This window comes from Bos mutus, chromosome 2 (assembly GCF_027580195.1).
Source record: "Bos mutus isolate GX-2022 chromosome 2, NWIPB_WYAK_1.1, whole genome shotgun sequence".
In the NCBI taxonomy this organism is placed as follows: Eukaryota; Metazoa; Chordata; class Mammalia; order Artiodactyla; family Bovidae; genus Bos; species Bos mutus.
This window is the reverse complement of record NC_091618.1, coordinates 2,570,575-2,588,865: the sequence shown is the minus strand read 5'-3', so window position 1 is coordinate 2,588,865 and position 18,291 is coordinate 2,570,575. Positions and strand designations below refer to the sequence as shown.

The 18,291-nt window shown below is 51.0% G+C and overlaps 1 protein-coding gene across 5 annotated transcripts in view; it reads left to right on the top strand.

The window, feature by feature from the left end:
* Nucleotides 1-18,291, top strand: part of UBR4 (ubiquitin protein ligase E3 component n-recognin 4) — a 136,754-nt gene that overhangs the window by 80,900 nt on the left and 37,563 nt on the right. For all 5 annotated transcript variants that reach the window (XM_070382125.1, XM_070382126.1, XM_070382119.1 and 2 more), the window contains 18 exons: nucleotides 2,017-2,113; nucleotides 2,759-2,866; nucleotides 3,588-3,704; nucleotides 4,660-4,869; nucleotides 6,648-6,797; nucleotides 7,954-8,181; nucleotides 9,153-9,231; nucleotides 9,702-9,947; nucleotides 10,948-11,116; nucleotides 11,636-11,780; nucleotides 12,359-12,444; nucleotides 12,970-13,057; nucleotides 13,306-13,499; nucleotides 15,102-15,341; nucleotides 15,705-15,843; nucleotides 16,409-16,534; nucleotides 16,622-16,750; nucleotides 17,600-17,943. In XM_070382125.1, coding sequence (XP_070238226.1) covers nucleotides 2,017-2,113; nucleotides 2,759-2,866; nucleotides 3,588-3,704; nucleotides 4,660-4,869; nucleotides 6,648-6,797; nucleotides 7,954-8,181; nucleotides 9,153-9,231; nucleotides 9,702-9,947; nucleotides 10,948-11,116; nucleotides 11,636-11,780; nucleotides 12,359-12,444; nucleotides 12,970-13,057; nucleotides 13,306-13,499; nucleotides 15,102-15,341; nucleotides 15,705-15,843; nucleotides 16,409-16,534; nucleotides 16,622-16,750; nucleotides 17,600-17,943 — 2,895 coding nt within the window. The remainder of the gene's footprint in view (nucleotides 1-2,016; nucleotides 2,114-2,758; nucleotides 2,867-3,587; nucleotides 3,705-4,659; nucleotides 4,870-6,647; nucleotides 6,798-7,953; nucleotides 8,182-9,152; nucleotides 9,232-9,701; nucleotides 9,948-10,947; nucleotides 11,117-11,635; nucleotides 11,781-12,358; nucleotides 12,445-12,969; nucleotides 13,058-13,305; nucleotides 13,500-15,101; nucleotides 15,342-15,704; nucleotides 15,844-16,408; nucleotides 16,535-16,621; nucleotides 16,751-17,599; nucleotides 17,944-18,291) is intronic.

The window sequence follows — 18,291 nt, the reverse complement described above, 5'->3', positions numbered from 1 at the left end:
TGCTATTCAGTTCAAAATGGTCTCGAAAGTCTTTTGTGATTAAAGTTTTGATCCATGGGGTATTTAGAAATATGTTGCCGAATTTCCAAACATTTGAGGGTTTTCTAATTATTTTTTTGTTATTGATGTATAGTTTAATTTACTGTGGCTGGGGAATATACTGTGTAATTGTGATCATTTGAAATTTCTTGAGACTCATCACTTATACTATGATGTTATTATGTATTTTTACTGTTTTCAGTTACTTCTAGCTAGAGGGTCAATTTAGGTAACTTCCCCATATTGTTAATGGAATTTGCTAAAGTTGTTTTAAATTAACGTTTTTTTTTTCAGGAATAAGTTAATTAGGGAATTGTTAAGTGACGTTTAAAAATAATATAATAACTGAATTGCTTTTACTTTAAGTTGTGAGGAGGAAATTGTAATTTTTGGTACAGTGTGTAATTTTTTTTTCTTGAAAAAGCTCTATCTTAAGAGTTTGAAAAGTCAGTAGTCTGGCATGATCTTGGTCCAGGTCAAGACTCTGCTCGTTATGTTGATTTTTTCCTCTGTGTGTATATTTCCATGCACACTTTCCAAACCTGAGGATTTTAGCCTTTCTCACAACTTGCGCGCTTTGTCCTAAAACACCGAGCTGGTGCTGCCGTCTCGCCTTTTGTCACTGCTACCGCGCTGGTTCCTTAGCAGTTTTTATTCGTTTGTCTTCCCGCCAGGCTGGTGTAAATATTCAAAGATGCATGTACGGGCTTTTGTGTATGACTGTATTCTGAAGGTCGTTTGGCTCATTCTTTCAAGTTCTTTTTAGGACGATTGCCATTTGTTATTCAAGACTCTATTTTTATTCAGGCTTTTATTATTTTGAAAATATTTTGGATACCGGTTAGGATATGTAATACACGATAATCACACTTTAAAAAAACTGTAGGCACATGGCTTCTTATGCACAGTCCGTAAAGTAAAATGAAGCAGAATGGTTAAGTGAAAGTAAACCCATTAATGGATTCAGCAAAGGCTCTGGCGGTCTGTGTAAGGCTGTGTTAGGCGGGGCGGCCACCCAGCTTGCTCACAGCCCCGATTAATTTTCATGGTGGTCCTCTTCACTCTTTTAAGGATCTTTCTCTTTCCGGCTGAACTGGGTCTTCGTTGCTGTGCATGAACCCTCTCCAGTTGTGGCGTGCTGGCTTCTCATTGGAGGGTGGCTTCTCTTGCTGCCAAGCGCCGGCCTTGGGGCCCATGGGCTCAGTGGTTGGAGCGCTCGGGCTTAGTTGCCACACAGCATATGGGGTCTTCCCGGACGAGGGACCACACTGCTGTGGCCCGCATTACAAGGTGAATTCTGATCAACTGGACCACCAGGACCGCCCCATATCGGTCCTCTTGAGCTGGTGTGTTCACTGGAGGTGCAGGCACACACGTTTACCACAGAAGCCCAGGTGTGCATCGGCAGATGAAGAAGGCAAGGCAGTGGCCAGCTGTGTATGTGGAAGGGCTCACGTTTCTTGTATTGATGTTGAGATTGAATTTTACGCTAGGAAGGATGGCTACACTGTGAGAGGGCAGAGCAGTGACTAGCCTTCCTAATGACTTGGGAAGCAAGAGGAAAGGGTGGGTCACTGTGCAGCTGAGTGACATGAAATGTGTCGATGGGAGGATTCCAGAAAATGATGGCTGGAGGCAGAATAGGGCCACCTGTTGAAAAAAGCCATAAAGCCTACTGTGGAAGGTTTAAGTAGTGAGAACAACAAGGACCTGATTGCTTGAGCAATATTTTTTGGCTTTCCTGTAAGTAAGTTTTCAGTACCATCAGTTGTATCTTGAAACAGTTTGGCTCCACTCTAGCAAAGTTCCTTCTGAGTTGCTATTAATAGTATTCCAAAGGCTTGTCTTAAATGCTAGGGTTGTTCCTAAGAAGTACGTTCTTTGTTTACCTTGCTGCCAGGAAGAAAGAACTATATATTCAGCTGGCTAGTGTTTGTGTATTAGCTCATGTTTTGTGCATCTTCCCTGGTCTTTTAGGCTGCACATGGTCCGTCTGATGCTGTTGGAGAGACTACTGCAAACTCTGCCCCAGTTACGAAGTGTCGGAGGTGTCCGGGCCATCCCGTACATGCAGGTATCCCGCAGTTTACCTGGGTCTGTCACATCGTAGGTGGATATCGTTAAGCATGCTCACACTTCTCCCGCCGAGCCTCTGAGAGACTTTGTTTGGTATTAGGTCATAGAATAATGGAATATAATTTTGAATTGCAGGTTACAGCCCTTCATTTTACAAATGAGAAGACCAAGGATCAGAGAATTAAAAATAATGTCTACAGCCACCCAGCTAGTTACTGACAGAGCCGGGAACAAAAGTCTGCTCCAGAGAGTCTTAGTGTCTGTCTAGTATGTCTTTCTTAATGTTCGTGATAGAGCGAGGTCTGCTAGCTGCCTTGCTCTGAGGCACAATTGTTCTTCAGCACAGCGCAGTGCTGTATCTTAAGCCACTTGGACTGGATATAATGTCGGCTAGTCAGTCAGATGTGCAGACTTCTTGCAGAACGTTTTCTGCGTTGCCAAGGGTAGCATATACCATCATTTGATTTCTCTGACTCTGGACCCCTCACTTTGGTTACCTTAGGATTTCGAACCTTTCCATGGGCTGTAGTTCAGTTGACAGGGCAGGCAGGAGGATTGGGATTTCATGTGAAACACTTGGTGTTTAGAGTTGTTGCTCTTTAGGGAATTGGCTTTCACGTTTTGCCTCTCTGTTGACCCGCAGGTCATTCTGATGCTCACTACAGATTTGGATGGGGAAGACGAGAAAGACAAGGGGGCCCTGGACAACCTGCTCTCCCAGCTGATTGCCGAACTGGGCATGGACAAGAAGGTGACATTTGAGAGTCATTGTTTGAGGAGCAGTAACTGAGATCAGTTTTTTTTCTTCCTCTCTCAGAGAAACTTCACCAAGTTACAGGGGTGACTCTCCACTGAGGCCCCCAGTTTTGCGGATCCATTAGAAATGTTTTCCGTGTGTACTTTGGCCCAGGCGTACTTTTGTGGATCTGGCTATAAATGAGGAGCCAGGTCACGGCCCTTGTGGCCCTTTTGTAGCTCCACGAGGTGAAAATGATAAATAGATTGTTTGTATCTTGGCCTCAGGCAGTGGCACCCCACTTCAGTACTCTTGCCTGGAAAATCCCATGGACGGAGGAGCCTGGTGGGCTGCAGTCCATGGGGTCACTAAGAGTCGGACACGACTGAGCGACTTCACTTTCACTTTTCACTTTCATGCATTGGAGAAGGAAATGGCAACCCACTCCAGTGTTCTTGCCTGGAGAATCCCAGGGACGGGGGAGCCTGGTGGGCTGCCGTCTCTAGGGTCGCACAGAGTCAGACACAACTGAAGCGACTTAGCAGCAGCAGCAGCAACAGCTCCAAGGTGTGTCAGGCTCCAGGGTGGCCAGGTACATAGACCGCAGGTGCATTGGAGCTTGTTTGGTCTGTGATTCCATGTGAGAACCATTTAGCGTTGATAGGAGGGCGGGCGTCTCGTTGAGAGGGTGCCTCAGGGTCAACGCCAACGTGGTCCCCTGGCCCCCCACTTGCAGGACGTCTCCAGGAAGAGTGAGCGCAGCGCCCTGAACGAGGTGCACTTGGTGCTGATGCGGCTCCTGAGCGTCTTCATGTCCAGGACCAAGTCCGGATCCAAGGCTTCCGTATGCGAGGTGTGTTGCTCTGGGCTAATGGCTGCGGGGAAGCAAAGGGGATTGTGTGTTTGGTGCCAGGGTGGCGGGCAGAGGCGACCTCTCTCACCGAGTAAGGCTGTTGGCACTCGGGAGGAGTGAGAGTCTAAGCTGTCACCTCTTCAGGAGCAAAGCTTCCACCTTTTTCAGAATCCCTTCCAAGCTCTGATCTTTTCCAACAATCCCTCCAATGGAGGGGGTTAAAGGGTTTGGAAGTTCCATTATTGAAAAGCAGGAGACTGTTCTGCAAGCTGCAGAGTGGCTAAGAGGATTCCTCTGCTGTATGTTGCTATAAGGTATGGTAATAAAGCAGAGAGAAAGCAGTGCGTGCGTGGTGGAAAGGAGATTAACACAAAGCAGAGAAGGTAGAAATGGAGGCTGAACTGCATCCAATCTTAATGAGCTTATGAGCTGTGGGGGCTGCTGGGATTTGCAAGGCTCTCCTAATGGTTTTATTTACAGTAGCTTTTCCCCTGCCTTTTTATTTGTGTGATCACTCACCCCATCTCCTTTGGAAGGTAGTTCTGTGGGAAGAGCCCCTACTGGGAGGGTGGGGTTGTTGAGAAATGCCTGTAGTGGAAAGTTTTCTCTCTTCTTAAAATAAATAGGCTTCTTTTCTAGATGCCCAAGGAGCAAGAGAAAAACTTCTCCCCTCCAGGTGGAAGGGTTATCAAATTCTTGCCTCCTTGGCCTCTGGCACATATGTGTTCAGAGATTAGATTTGGGAACTGGTGTGTCTTTATTTTCTCTTACCATGCTGTTGTGCAGAAGAGTTGGGGAAACGTTCGAGCTGTTGGGAAACTTTTAAATTAAGAGATGGACTCACTTTCACGACAGCTAGTTCTCAGAGTGTCGTGAGCGCGTTCCTGCTCTCAGGCTCAGCTGGAGTGCACTCCGGTCTGCCGGCCATTCTTGCCTTCTCCCTGCTTCTCCGCAGTCGTCCTCCCTCATCTCGAGCGCCACGGCCGCCGCCCTGCTGAGCTCCGGGGCTGTGGACTACTGCCTGCACGCGCTCAAGTCCCTGCTGGAGCACTGGAAAAGCCAGCAGAGCGGCGACGAGCCCGTGGCCACCAGCCAGTTGCTGAAGCCGCACACCACGTCGTCCCCGCCTGACATGAGCCCGTTCTTCCTCCGCCAGTACGTGAAGGTGAGGGCCATCCCCGGGCAGGGAGCCCCTCCTTTCCCTCCCCTGGGCTCTGTGTCGTCGCTCCCCTGTAGTAGCACCAAAGGAGCCAAGGATGTCCCTTACTCCCCCTGCTGTCACCAGAGGCCCTTTAGCACTCTGGTTTAGAAGACGGGCTTTTTCTGGTTGGATGAGTCTGGGAACACATCTCTGGGAATATGCGTTCCCACCTACCACTGTGAAGCTTCCAGAAGTCCTATCTAACTTTTACTAAGCCTCAATTTGTACTTCTGGAAGATGAGCACACACAGAGTATCTGCTTTATAGAGCTGTTGGGAGCCTCGGATGTTTGGAAAGCACAGTGCCCAGCACATCCCAGAGCTCGCTAGATGTTAATTATCATCCCCATTCTGTCCCATTGAAATCCACACAGCAGAGCAGGATGGCCTGGGCTGGGTGTGCTGCTCACTGCATGCTCAGAACTGCCTTAAAGAGTATGGAAGTAAAACAGGACAGAAAATGTGAACCTGAGCACGTCCTTCTCTTTTTGTATAATCCTTTGATGGTTTTCCATAGCTCTTTGGCCAAAAAGTTCTTGGTGGATCCAGCTATCTGCTTAACTCTTTGTCGTCTGCAACACTCCTGCATGTGGCGCCACTGATCTCTGCGCCTCCCCCAGGGTATATGCCCTTCTGAAGTTCTTTCCTCTCCTTCTGCATCCCTTCTGTCCCCCAGTCAGTTCCAAGGCATTCCCTGGTGGCTCAGGTGGTAAAGAATCTGCCTGCCATGCAAGAGACGTCGGTTTGATACCTGAGTCGGGAAGACCCCCTGGAGAAGGGATAGGCTACCCACTCCAGTATTCTTGGGCTTCCCTGGTAGCTCAGCTGGTAAAGAATCCACCTCCAATGCGGGAGACCTGAGTTTGATCCCTGGGTTGGGAAGATCCTCTGGAGAAGGGAATGGCTACCCACTCCAGTATTCTGGCCTGGAGAATTCCATGGACTGTGTATGGTCCATGGGGCCGCAAAGAGTCAGACACGACTGAGTGACATTCACTTTTCACTTTTTAAGACGCAGCTCACACACTGGGTCCTTCCACAGCATACACTTTGCCACCCTCCAGTCTGAGCCTTTCCCTGGGTCCCAGAGCACCCTGACCACTTGTGGGGTCTTCCCCTCCAGGCTCACATCACGACCCTGTTGTATTCCTCTTCACACTTCCAGTGTTTGATACAGATCTGGTAACAGCTGGGGTTGACTGCAGGGTGCACTGACTGCAGACTGTTGGGGAGCACACAGTTTGCAGGGCAGCTGTGGTTCCCCCGTCCACGAATCTCCCAGGGATCTTTGACACCCTGTTTCTTACAGAAGTACGATCATCATCGTATTTGGTTCGTGTTTGGAAAGCTTTGGTTCTAGGGAATGGAATACATCTCTCATAGAAAGTCAGACATCCTTTTCCTTTACTCTTTCTTCAGTTTTTTCCTGTTCTGGCTCTGATTTTTGTGTAAGCAAAGTAAAATCAATCCAGTGTCAAAAACCAGAGTGCAATGTTAGAACTTTTAAGCGTGGTGAGATCTGTCGCCGCTATAAGCTCTGCACGTGATGGAATTGCCCCAGAGCCCAGGGTCTTCCTGGGTTTGTGAACTGAACTGTCAGTCAGTGATGGCTCCAGCTTTGGACGACGCCATTTACTGTGTCCATCATAACGTGTTCCTATGTATGGAGCAGACCAGCCTTTCTCCTGGCTGCGGTCACGGAAGAGCCTCAATCATGGCTCTCCCACGCGTGTTCTTCCCCAGGGCCATGCTGCTGATGTGTTTGAGGCCTATACTCAGCTTCTGACGGAGATGGTGCTGAGACTGCCGTACCAAATCAAAAAGATTGCCGACACCAACTCGCGAATCCCACCTCCTGTCTTTGATCACTCATGGTTTTACTTTCTCTCGGAGGTAAGTGAGGGTCCCAGTCGAGGAGAGGACATGGACTGTGACGGCCTCTGTGGGCCCCTTGCACCCCAACTCGCACGTGGTGTTTCCCCCAGCAGAGCGCCTCCCACCACTGAGGTCTTGCTCCTCCCGAGCGTACCATATGGGGACGCCGTGGGAGCTGTGTGTCAGAGCAGGCCATCCACTTTAGCGTCTGATTCTGTACCTTTAACATCCCCCACACGTGACGATGGCCATGTTTAATAGCTGGGACTCTGTCTGGAAAACAAAGTATACTAGTTAAATGAACTGAGATTTTAATGTAGAGAGTTGGTTAAACAGCCATTGAAGAACCAAGAAGATAACAAGGGAACACTGAGGTAACACAGAGGTAGTAACTGTGGGAAGCAGCTGCCGCAGTCCTGCCAGTGAAGACAGCCCTGGTGGATCTGGCGGGGGCTGCTGTGGGACCACAGGAGCTCTGAAGGGGAGTGAGGTGGCTGACTCTGGGAGTTCTGAAAGAAGCCCAGGAGCAGGACCGCCTGGACTTGGCCTGTCCTTGGCTGCGGAGACGCTGGAGGTTGCAAGGTGCAGGGCTGCCGCGGGGACAGCGGGTGGACGGGCAGGCGCAGGCGCCTTCTCTCCTCCCGCTCTCTGGTGTCCTCATCCCGTGCTCCCCGCCGGCAGGGCCTCAGAGGGGGCTGCTGCAGAGCAGCGGCACAGGCAGCCTGGTTCTGGGCCGCACACCGCAGAGCAGGCTGGAGCCTGAAGAACGTGGCTAAGTAACCCACAGAGCCCGCCTGGGGTTAACTCCACAAGAATAATGTTAGCAAACCCAAATGACCAGTTCAAATTGTAGAGGTACACCAACCCAACTTTTTTCCCCTCTATTTAACCTGAAAGATTCTGAAAGGTTTTTCCTTGTAGTTTCACTCTGGGCGGACTGGAGTGGAGACCAGCTTCCTTGTAGATTCCTAAGTACTACCACAAGGAATAGCAGGAATATTGCCGGTTTTCCCTTTTTAATGTTTTTCTTTCTCCTAGTCCTTGTAAGGAATACAAAAGCTAGCTCAACTGTGAGGAAGTAGCTTGGTTCATGGCTTTTTTTTGGAAGTCCAGGGTGCCATGGCCGGTATGGATACAGTCCCCGAGTCCTGACTCTGTTGTTTCTCCTCTCAAGTACCTGATGATCCAGCAGACTCCATTTGTGCGCCGGCAAGTCCGCAAACTTCTGCTCTTCATCTGTGGGTCAAAGGAGAAGTACCGCCAGCTCCGCGATCTGCACACCCTGGACTCCCACGTGCGAGGGATCAAGAAGCTGCTGGAGGAGCAGGGCATCTTCCTCCGGGCGAGCGTGGTCACGGCCAGCTCCGGCTCCGCCCTGCAGTATGACACACTCATCAGCCTGGTACGGCCGTGCCGGGGGTGGGGGGACAGGGAGAGGCTTGGCCAGGTGGTCAAAGGATGGAGCCGTGCACACAGGGCTTCCCAGATCAGGGTCGATCCATCGTACCCGACTGCTGTACCACACGTAATTGACTTCAGGGTCTGCAGTTTCCCCTCCCTGTCCCCGCCCTTGCTGGGCAGTGGTTCCTCTGTCATGAGAAGGGTTGGCTAACTGTCATTTGGTCACATTGTGGGCAGGATCAACCCATGGTTTGTGCATCTCTCGTTTTTGTCCTGGAATACTACAGAAATGATGTATTACCACCTAAAATCAGTGGTTTGACTTTGGGGTATAGATTGCATGATTGCATAGGAAAATCTAGAAAGAACGTCTTCAGTATTAAAGACTCCTAAGGCAATGGCAACCCACCCCAGTACTCTTGCCTGGAAAATCCCATGGGTGGAGGAGCCTGGTGGGCTGCAGTCCATGGGATCGCTAAGAGTTGGACACGACTGAGCGACTTCACTTTCACTTTTCACTTTCATGCATTGGAGAAGGAAATGGCAACCCACTCCAGTGTTCTTGCCTGGAGAATCCCAGGGACGGGGGAGCCTGGTGGGCTGCCGTCTGTGGGGTCGCACAGAGTCGGACACGACTGAAGCGACTTAGCAGCAGCAGCAGTTCAGGGCTCTTACTATAGTGCTCTTAGCAAGAAAAAAATAAACTAGATTATAGTGTTTTTGGTCCAAGCCTACCTTTGCTGCTGCGTTATTTCAGGGGTTGAAGGACCCCTGAAAACAAAGGGCCTTTGTGTGGTGGGGCGTTAAATGAAGGAGGCTCAGTAGGGGCCAGAGTGTGCGGGCCTCGGTCCTAGGTTTACTAGGGCACCGGTCAGCCTCGCACAGAGGACAAGGGTCTGTAATCCAAAGCCGGGGAGGGGACCCTGAAGGCAGCAGGTGTGGGTCATCGCTTCTGCTCGGTTTCCGTTGCAGATGGAGCACCTGAAGGCCTGTGCTGAGATCGCTGCCCAGCGCACCGTCAACTGGCAGAGGTTCTGCATCAAGGACGACTGTAAGCGATGCTCCCACGCGGTTGCCCTTCGTCCGTTCCTTCCTTCAGGAGCTGCTCACTGAGGCCCCTGTAGGCCCAGCATTGAACTGGGCGTTAAGAGATAGAGCCGTGAGCAGCTAGACAGACAGCACTCTGCCCAGCAAAGACAAGCCCTCCGAGACTGAGAAGGGCCTGTAGAGAGAATGGGGGTGCTGTGGGGGCACAGGGTGGGTATCTGCTGGAAGGTCAGCAGTATCTGCTGTAGGTATCTGGTGATCCGCTGATGAGGAGAATCACTGTCTTCGTAGAATTTGGGGCTGGGAGCCAGTTTCTGAGTCGTTGCTGCAGGACTTGTCAGGGTCTCCACAGTAGTGAACCCTTCTGGGTGACCCCCCGCACAGCCTTTGGGCAGGCAGCCAGGAGGAGGGGAGCAGCCGCCCCGTGCCTGCGTGAGCCGCGTGGAGCTGAGCCCCCGTCTCCTCTGCCCGCAGCCGTCCTGTACTTCCTCCTGCAAGTCAGCTTCCTGGTGGATGAGGGGGTGTCCCCCGTGCTGCTGCAGCTGCTCTCCTGTGCCCTGTGTGGCAGCAAGGTGCTTGCTGCGCTGGCAGCCTCAGCAGGCTCCTCCAGCACCTCCTCGTCCTCTGCCCCCGCGGCCGCCAGCTCTGGACAAGCCACGGCACAGCCCAAGTCATCCACGAAGAAGAGCAAGAAGGAGGAGAAGGAGAAGGAGAAAGAGGGTAAGGGCCACCTCCTTGGTGATGAGGGTGATGTGTTCTCATCTCTCTGGGAGCACACCGTTTATCCCCTTCCTCTGAAAGGGTTTTCACCCTCATCTATAGAGACCTAAGACCCACGTGCCCCCCGGGGCCTGCTCTTGGTCTCATTTTCAGTTAGGTTCAAGGTGACCCAGTAAAGAGTGTGACTTCCCATAGCAAGTGTCTGTAACGGGAAAGGCCAGAGGTGCACTGAATATTTTTACTAGCCCAGGGTGGAGCGATTGTCAGCATTAAATGAAGCTGTGTTAGTTAGTAAATGTGCCTTGTAAGCTGCTAGGTGCTTTATAGATGGATGCTGTAGTCATCTTTAGCCGACTCCTTGCCATCAGAAAGGTGAAAGCTCTGCTGTGTCCCTGCTTTTCATGATCCTTGGAGGCCTAAGACAGGTGTGGAGATGGTTCACATTCCCCCGTTAATTATTCAGATACCTCTGTGCAGGTCTGTAGGAATGTTGACTGCATTAGGTGGCAGACTTTTGAAAGGAAATCCTTCTCCAGCGTGCCTGCCTTTGTTCAGTGCCAGGTTTGTATAGGCACTTTATCCTCTGCTTTTATTGGCATCATTATTTTATTTGGGGCTGACTGTTTGTCCCCTAGTAAACAAAGGTGAAAGTCTCTCAGTTGTTTCCGACTCTTTGTTGCCCCATGGAGTATACAGTCCATGGAGTTCTCCAGGCCTGGATACTGGAGTGGGTAGCCTTTCCCTTCTCCAGGAGATCTTCCCAACCCAGGGATCGAACCCAGGTCTCCCGTATTGCAGGTGGATTCTTTACCAACTGAGCTACCAGGGGAGCCCAAGAATACTGGAGTGGGTAGCCTATCCCTTCTCCAGGGGATCCAAAGTTGTTTTCAAATTATAACCATTTTGGCGAAAACTTTTAAGAGACCGTATCCCCTCTCACTCCACTTGAGGACCCTAGACCACTTCTTCCTCAGCCCTCAGTCCTGCTCTCATCTTGCAGGTGAGAGCTCAGGCAGCCAAGAGGACCAGCTGTGCACAGCTTTGGTGAACCAGCTGAACAAATTTGCGGACAAGGAGACCTTGGTCCAGTTCCTGCGTTGCTTCCTCCTGGAGTCTAACTCCTCCTCGGTGCGCTGGCAGGCCCACTGCCTGACTCTGCACATCTACAGGTGGGGCCTGGGGCTTGGCTTCAGCAGGCCGCGTGGGGCTGGGGCCAGAGCGCGTGGCGAGGTTCTGTCTTGTCTCCATGGTGCGTGCCTACGGTTGCAGTATCAGCATTTACACCAATCAGAATCCTCTTGACTATTGGCAGATTTCTTCATCAGGTTGTCTGCTTCTTAGCTATTAAACTGATGTCAGAAGGAAGAGGTGAACTGTTGTCCACCAAGAAGACTATGTTTAAAAGTCTGTTAAAAGACCAGACTTGGGTCTTTAGGCTAACAGTGCTCAGTTTCTGCCCTTGAGTGCTGTTGGAAGATGGGAGTAAACCACCTTCTGAAGACAGGAAAGGGTTGTGCTGGATCTGTTAGGGTGGACTGTCCAAAGAGCGGTAGCGCTATTCAGACTTAACCCATAGCTGTGGGGAAAGAGGTGCATCACCAAAACAGTGCTTGGGTCTTGTTGATTAAAATGAAGGAGCCCCTCGGGCTTTTTTGCTACTGATAAAATGAACTGTCATTTATCTCCAGAAACTCTAGCAAATCTCAACAGGAGCTGCTGCTAGACCTGATGTGGTCCATATGGCCAGAACTCGCAGCCTACGGTCGCAAGGCTGCCCAGTTTGTGGACCTACTGGGATATTTCTCCTTGAAAACCCCACAGACAGAGAAGAAGGTAACAGATAATTGATGGTCCAAAAGGCTTACTTGCCACATTTAACTTTCTTTGCTCTTGAATTAAGAATGTTAGGACTAACCTACAAGGGGCATATGGGTGAAATCTCTTTTAAGTATGTATGAGCACTCCCTACATGTATGTCACCCAGAAGGTACACACTAATAAAAAAGCACAATCTGAATTTGGCTTAGCCAGTAGACGTAGAGAAAGTGGGGGAGAAAATGCATCTCGTTAAAGTTGCTTGGGGAGAAAAGTGGTCCTCTGGTTGTCCTGGCTATCCTGATCACACACCCAAAAGTATTTCTGCAACAAGATAATCATTTCATAGCTTCTCCATAGTAACATTTCTCTTTCTCCACAAGCTGTAAAAAGATGGCTGCTACTAAGACTGTGGAAACGTCTAAAGAAGATAGAATCCTTTAAACGATTAGGAATTAAGCTCAGCTTTGCATGATTCTGAATGAGGGCTGGTACTTCCAGGGCAGTAGCAGCTGGAAAGCAGAGGAGAAAAGTCTTTTCTAGTAAGACTTTCCCTTGGGCTTTAACTCTGGTCCTCTGTTGACTTCTGTTTTCAGTTGAAAGAATATTCACAGAAGGCTGTGGAGATTCTTCGGACTCAAAACCATATTCTTACCAACCATCCCAACTCCAACATTTACAAGTGAGTTCTGTTCTGCTTTCTTTCTGTTTGAGGCTCAGTCAACAGTGCAGTTGCTGTTTCCACGCTGATTGGCTTGTTACGAAGGTCTCTAGTTTCAGGGGTCTAAGTCTGAATCACATGGTTTACAGGAAATAGCTGCATTTAAAAGAAAAAAAAACCTTTGGAAGACAGTGCTGATTAAAATCTTTTATTGTTTCCCTGGTGTGTTAGCAACTGTTCTTTTTTCCCCTATAAATTTCATTGAGATACAATTTACACACAACAATATGTACCCTTTTCAAGTATACAATTTAATGATTTTTAGTAAATTTAGTTGTGGCTCTTGAGTCAAATTTTAATGTAACATTTCGGATTCCCCTGACCTCAGAACAGATCAGAAATAGGGATATCTCACATTTCCTTGTGTTTTCACTGGGATGGGGCTTGCCTTGGGGAACAGTGAGCCATGATTTTCTTCTGACTTCTTTGTGAAGCTCCGTGCGCTCTAAACTGAACATCTAACGCTGAGACTGCTTTCTCCCTCAGCGCCTTGTCTGGCCTGGTGGAGTTCGACGGCTGCTACCTGGAGAGCGGCCCCTGCCTGGTGTGCAACAACCCGGAAGTGCCGCTCTGTGTGAGTCGCCTCCCGCGTGGCGGCCTGCTCCTGGGGCCGGCGGCCTCTGCTTTCTAGAGACTGCTGTTACTGCTCCGTGTCCCTCTCCCAGTGGTGGCTCAGAGTGGTGTCAGTTCTTACCTGGCCAGCTACCTTAAATCAGAATTTCACCCATGGACAAAGAGTGGGTTACAGTGATAGTTTTGAAGAGGACAGATGAGCTGTTACCTTGCGCTAACACAGTGTTCTGTGCGTGCCTTTGCGTTTAGTACATCAAGCTGTCTTCCATTAAAGTGGACACGCGGTACACCACCACCCAGCAGGTCGTGAAGCTCATCGGCAGCCACACCATCAGCAAAGTGACGGTGAAAATCGGGGACCTGAAACGGACCAAGATGGTGCGCACTATCAACCTCTACTACAACAACCGGACCGTGCAGGCCATCGTGGAGCTGAAAAACAAGTACGGGCTTCTCAGTCTTGCAGAGGGGCAGCAGGCCTGCGCGGCTTGGCGCCTGGTGTCGGCTCTGATGGCCGGGGTCCCGTCAGGCGGCACATTCCCAGGGGCCTAGTATGTCCTCTTGCGACTCTGGTCGTGGCTAGGGGACAAGTGCAGTGCCAGCTCTTAAGGGTGCTGACAGAGGTTGTTTTGAAATCATGTCCGTGGAGCCCTCGACGTCTGAGCTCTACGGCAGCCTGAAGGGACGTTGAGCTCTGGGGCCCCAGGCTTCTCACACCCGTGCCAGCAGAGCGGCTCTGCCTTCACGCAGGCTCTGCTGCAGGGAAGTAGTTGTTTGTTAGGTTGAGACACTTTCTCTCGCTCACTGAGCGGCAGCAGTTCTCAAGGAGCTTCTCTAGTATGAAGTCCTTCCGTTTCTGCGTGGTGCCTTTTGCCTACATGTGCTGACGCTGTAGACACAGGTAGCTACGTATGCTACCTGTCTTTCTAGCTCACCTGTCCTCTGACGTCTGAAACGAGGCCTGGTGTGTGGGGGCCAAAGAAGGCACTAGCTTGGGCTCGTGCCGACCTTTACTGAGACAGACCACTTGAAGACACAGGCGTTGCGCTTGGGCAGAGAATATGGGTAGAGACTGCTGGAATGCCAGGACTTGCAGTGAGTGCTGCTCCGTGCTCAGCATGGAAGGATTAGTATTACTCCGAAGGCAGAATAAAGCTAGCATGTACCGCGTGAACAAACGGCCTCCGGGAGCTCTGCTTTTTAAAGCAGGTTTTGTCCTTTGAAAAGCATGATTAACACTGGTGACCTGCAGGTAGAAGCTGCTCACCGGGATGACCCAGTCCCCTCTGGAGCAGGTGGATTTCGTTTGTGTTGTGCAGAGTTAGCTCAGCTGCTAGTAAAGCCCTCACACTCTGGAATGAGACTGGTTCACATCCGTTGGAGAATTTGTATAGCCTCTCTTTCCTTATTTGTAAAATGCAGAGAAGTCTACTTTCAGGGTGTTCTTTTAAGGATTAAATGTGTTAGCATATGTGAAATGCGGAGAACGGAGCCTGACACATAGTAAAATTTCAGTAAACATTAACTCTTAACTGTATCAATATAATTACCTCTGAATTACCACACGTCTTTACTCTCTCTGACTCTTCTCGGCGCGTGGTCTGGACCCTGGTGTGCCCTCTGCCTCTCAAGCACCCTGAGCTTTACCCTTCCAAGGTGGTTGCCACGATAGGAACTTACAGCAGCCAACTTACGGCATCATGGACCTCTCGGAAGTCCAGGCTCCAGTGTGGCGTGCTTTCAGAGGAACGTCTTCCCTTGATGTACATTCCCTTGTTTTTCTGGAATCTCAGAAATTATCATATATGATGTCTTAAAGCGCCTGTATGTTCTAGCCTTTTTTTCAAGAGAGAATAGTGGAAATGTATCTTTAAAATTAAGTTGCTTTTATTTGTCAGAGTCCCTTTCCTTAGAATAACCATTTCACTGTCTTAGGAGAACACGCAGGGACAGTCTTCTTTCCGTCTCATCAGATGGTCGTTGCTGTGGGTCTTGTGAGAGTCTCTGAGGCCCTCTAACCATCTATCTGACACTGTTTCTCCTAGGCCGGCACGCTGGCACAAAGCCAAGAAGGTTCAGCTGACACCTGGGCAGACAGAGGTGAAGATTGACCTGCCTTTGCCCATCGTGGCCTCCAACTTGATGATTGAGTTCGCAGACTTCTACGAGAACTACCAGGCCTCCACGGAGACCCTGCAGTGCCCGCGCTGTAGTGCCTCGGTTCCCGCCAACCCCGGGGTCTGCGGCAACTGTGGGGAGAATGTCTACCAGTGTCACAAATGCAGGTGAGTGAGCGGTTGTCTCCCAGGTCAGGTGCATCCCTTGTATTTCTCAGGAAGAGTCTCAGTGTGGGCACTTCCGCCGTGTGGTGCCCTCACAGTGGAGGATCACGGGCATCTAGAGCATGGAGTTCACAGATACAGGAGGACAGGGCCGGGGAGAGTTGTGGGGTGGTGGGTGGGGGGTGGGGTTCCCGAGTTTGGCTCTGGGTCCCTGTTATGGTTGCCTGGTTGCCTCAGTCGTCCTCGCCCGTTTGCTGCTGCCCCTCCGAGAGCCCTGCAGAGTTCCCAGCGTCTGCAGAAGTGGCTCATGTGTTCCGTCTCCCCTCCGTCCTCTGCTGCCCCCTGACCTATACTCTGGGGTTTCAGATCCATCAACTATGACGAAAAGGACCCCTTCCTGTGCAACGCCTGTGGCTTCTGTAAATACGCTCGCTTCGACTTCATGCTCTACGCCAAGCCCTGCTGCGCAGTGGACCCCATTGAGAATGAGGAGGACAGGAAGAAGGTGAGGCCGAGTCCATGCGAGGCCCACGCCGAGCTCTGTTCGGAGCTTGGGGGCCGAGCTGGTGTGGGCAGCGTGCTTTTCCTTCTCGCCCAAGTCTTCTTGGCTCAGCGTGTTTTCAGGGCTAAGCTTTTGAGTGGCAACAAATAAGATGGATTGGAACACGTGTTTTGGGTAGAATTTTGGAGACGTGTTGGTAATGGAAGTAGAGTATCTCAAGGGGCAAGTGACGTGGTGGGGCTGGAGATGGGAGGACAGGGCAGAGGGGTCTGTCAGAACAGTCACCAGCAGCAGCAGCCCAGCAAAGCGGAGTGGCGTCTAGCTCCAGAGTCAGAAGGAGGAACGTTCCCGTTCCCCCTGTGCTTTTAACACTGTGTGACCTGGCGAAAGTCCCTGCCCTCAGCGTGGTTTATTTGGATGTGTGTCATACACCTTGCATGCCCACCTCACAGGATTATTGCCATGAGTAGAAACACCGCGTGAAACACGGTGCTCAACCGGGTCACTGAGGGGAAGGAACCTTCAGTGTTGACGAGCCCACATGCACTCCCCGCCTCTTCCTGTCTAGGCCGTGTCCAACATCAACACGCTTCTGGACAAAGCTGACCGAGTGTATCACCAGCTGATGGGACATCGGCCGCAGCTGGAGAACCTGCTGTGCAAAGTGAATGAGGCAGCTCCTGAGAAGCCGCAGGTAATCCTTTCTGGGTCAGAGGCAGAGACTGGCCCCGGGCGAGGCCATCTCGAGGGGGAAGGCTGACCGCATCCCTCTGGGTTGCAGGACGACTCGGGAACCTCCGGGGGTATCAGCTCCACTTCGGCCAGCGTGAACCGGTACATCCTGCAGCTGGCGCAGGAGTACTGCGGAGACTGCAAGAGCTCTTTTGACGAACTCTCCAAAATCATCCAGGTACAGGCGGGAGCGGCTGGAGTGCGTTTTGTTGTGTGTTATCAACATTGTTTTCAAAGCAGTTCTTTGCTCTCCCCCTGCGGTTAAGTGCCAGCCACACAGCTGCTCACCTACTGCAGTTTCGGGTGCTCGGTAGAAAGCTGAGTTTATACCAGAACGCTGAGAATCAAATGGAGATTATTGTAGATAAGGTTTTCTTGATCGGTCACATCGGTGGGTGGTATGTTACAGACCTCACCCCTGTGGGATGGAAGACTGGCTGCAGACAAGAGCAGCCAGGGTCCTTGTCCCCAAAGTGGCTGGTAGGCCATCTTCACTCCATGTGTCTGTATTCCTGATTTTATTCTTTAAAGAAAGCGTTATGTGGGTGTTAAGGACATATGCCTGTGATCAGACTCTGAGGTCTAACTCTGCCCCTTACCTTGGTGAAGCCAGCCTCTCTAAGCTGTTTCCTCCTCTGTAAAATGGGGATAAAGTATCTTAGCTGCTAAGGTTATTGAAAAAAAGTTCGTTGCACAGCCATGTCCAATGCTTTGTGATCCCGTAGACTGTAGCCCACCAGGCTCCTCTGTCCATAGAATTCTCCAGGCAAGAGTAATGGAGTGGGTTGCCATTTCCTTCTCCAGGGTACTTCCCGACCCAGGGATCAAACTCAGGTCTCCTGCACTGCAGGCACATACTTTACCAACTGAGCTACTAGGTTAAGGTCATCGAGAGGGTTAAATTAGGTAATACCGGTAAAGCGTTCTTCAAACCAAAGCTGATTTCCAATTAGCTTCCTTTTTCTTTCTCCTTGTTTTAATTGCTGATTTTTTTTTTCTCCTTTGTCTTTTTTTTTCTCCCCCTCAGAAAGTTTTCGCTTCACGAAAAGAGTTGTTGGAATACGACCTGCAGCAGAGGGAAGCGGCCACCAAGTCCTCCCGGACCTCGGTGCAGCCCACCTTCACGGCCAGCCAGTACCGCGCCTTGTCTGTGCTGGGCTGCGGCCACACGTCCTCCACCAAGTGCTACGGCTGCGCTTCGGCTGTCACGGAGCACTGTATCACCCTGCTCCGGGCCCTGGCCACCAACCCCGCCCTGCGCCACATCCTTGTCTCCCAGGGCCTCATCCGGGAGCTCTTTGACTACAACCTCCGCCGAGGCTCTGCGGCCATGCGGGAGGAGGTCCGCCAGCTCATGTGCCTCCTGACTCGGTCAGAGCCTGCGCCAGGGGCATGGGCCGGGACCCTGCAGGTGGGGCTGGGGGGCGGGGCGGTGCTGGGAGCGCTGGAGGGTGCAGGGAACTGTCCAGGGTGCAGCTGAGCGGACGGAGGAGCACGTGAAGCCCAGGTTCCCTTGTATCAATAGGCCGTGTGTTTGGCTTGTACCTGGTTGGTTCCAGGGGGTTTTCCTGAGGAAGCGGTTTTTGAGTTCCAGTGCTGGGAGTAGGGAGTGACCGGGCACTTGGACTCAGGACTCCCCCAGAAGAAGACAGCTGGAGCAGTGGAGCCTAGGGCTTCGGAGCTTAGATCTGGCTCAGAAGGACCCCGGTGTCTGATCCT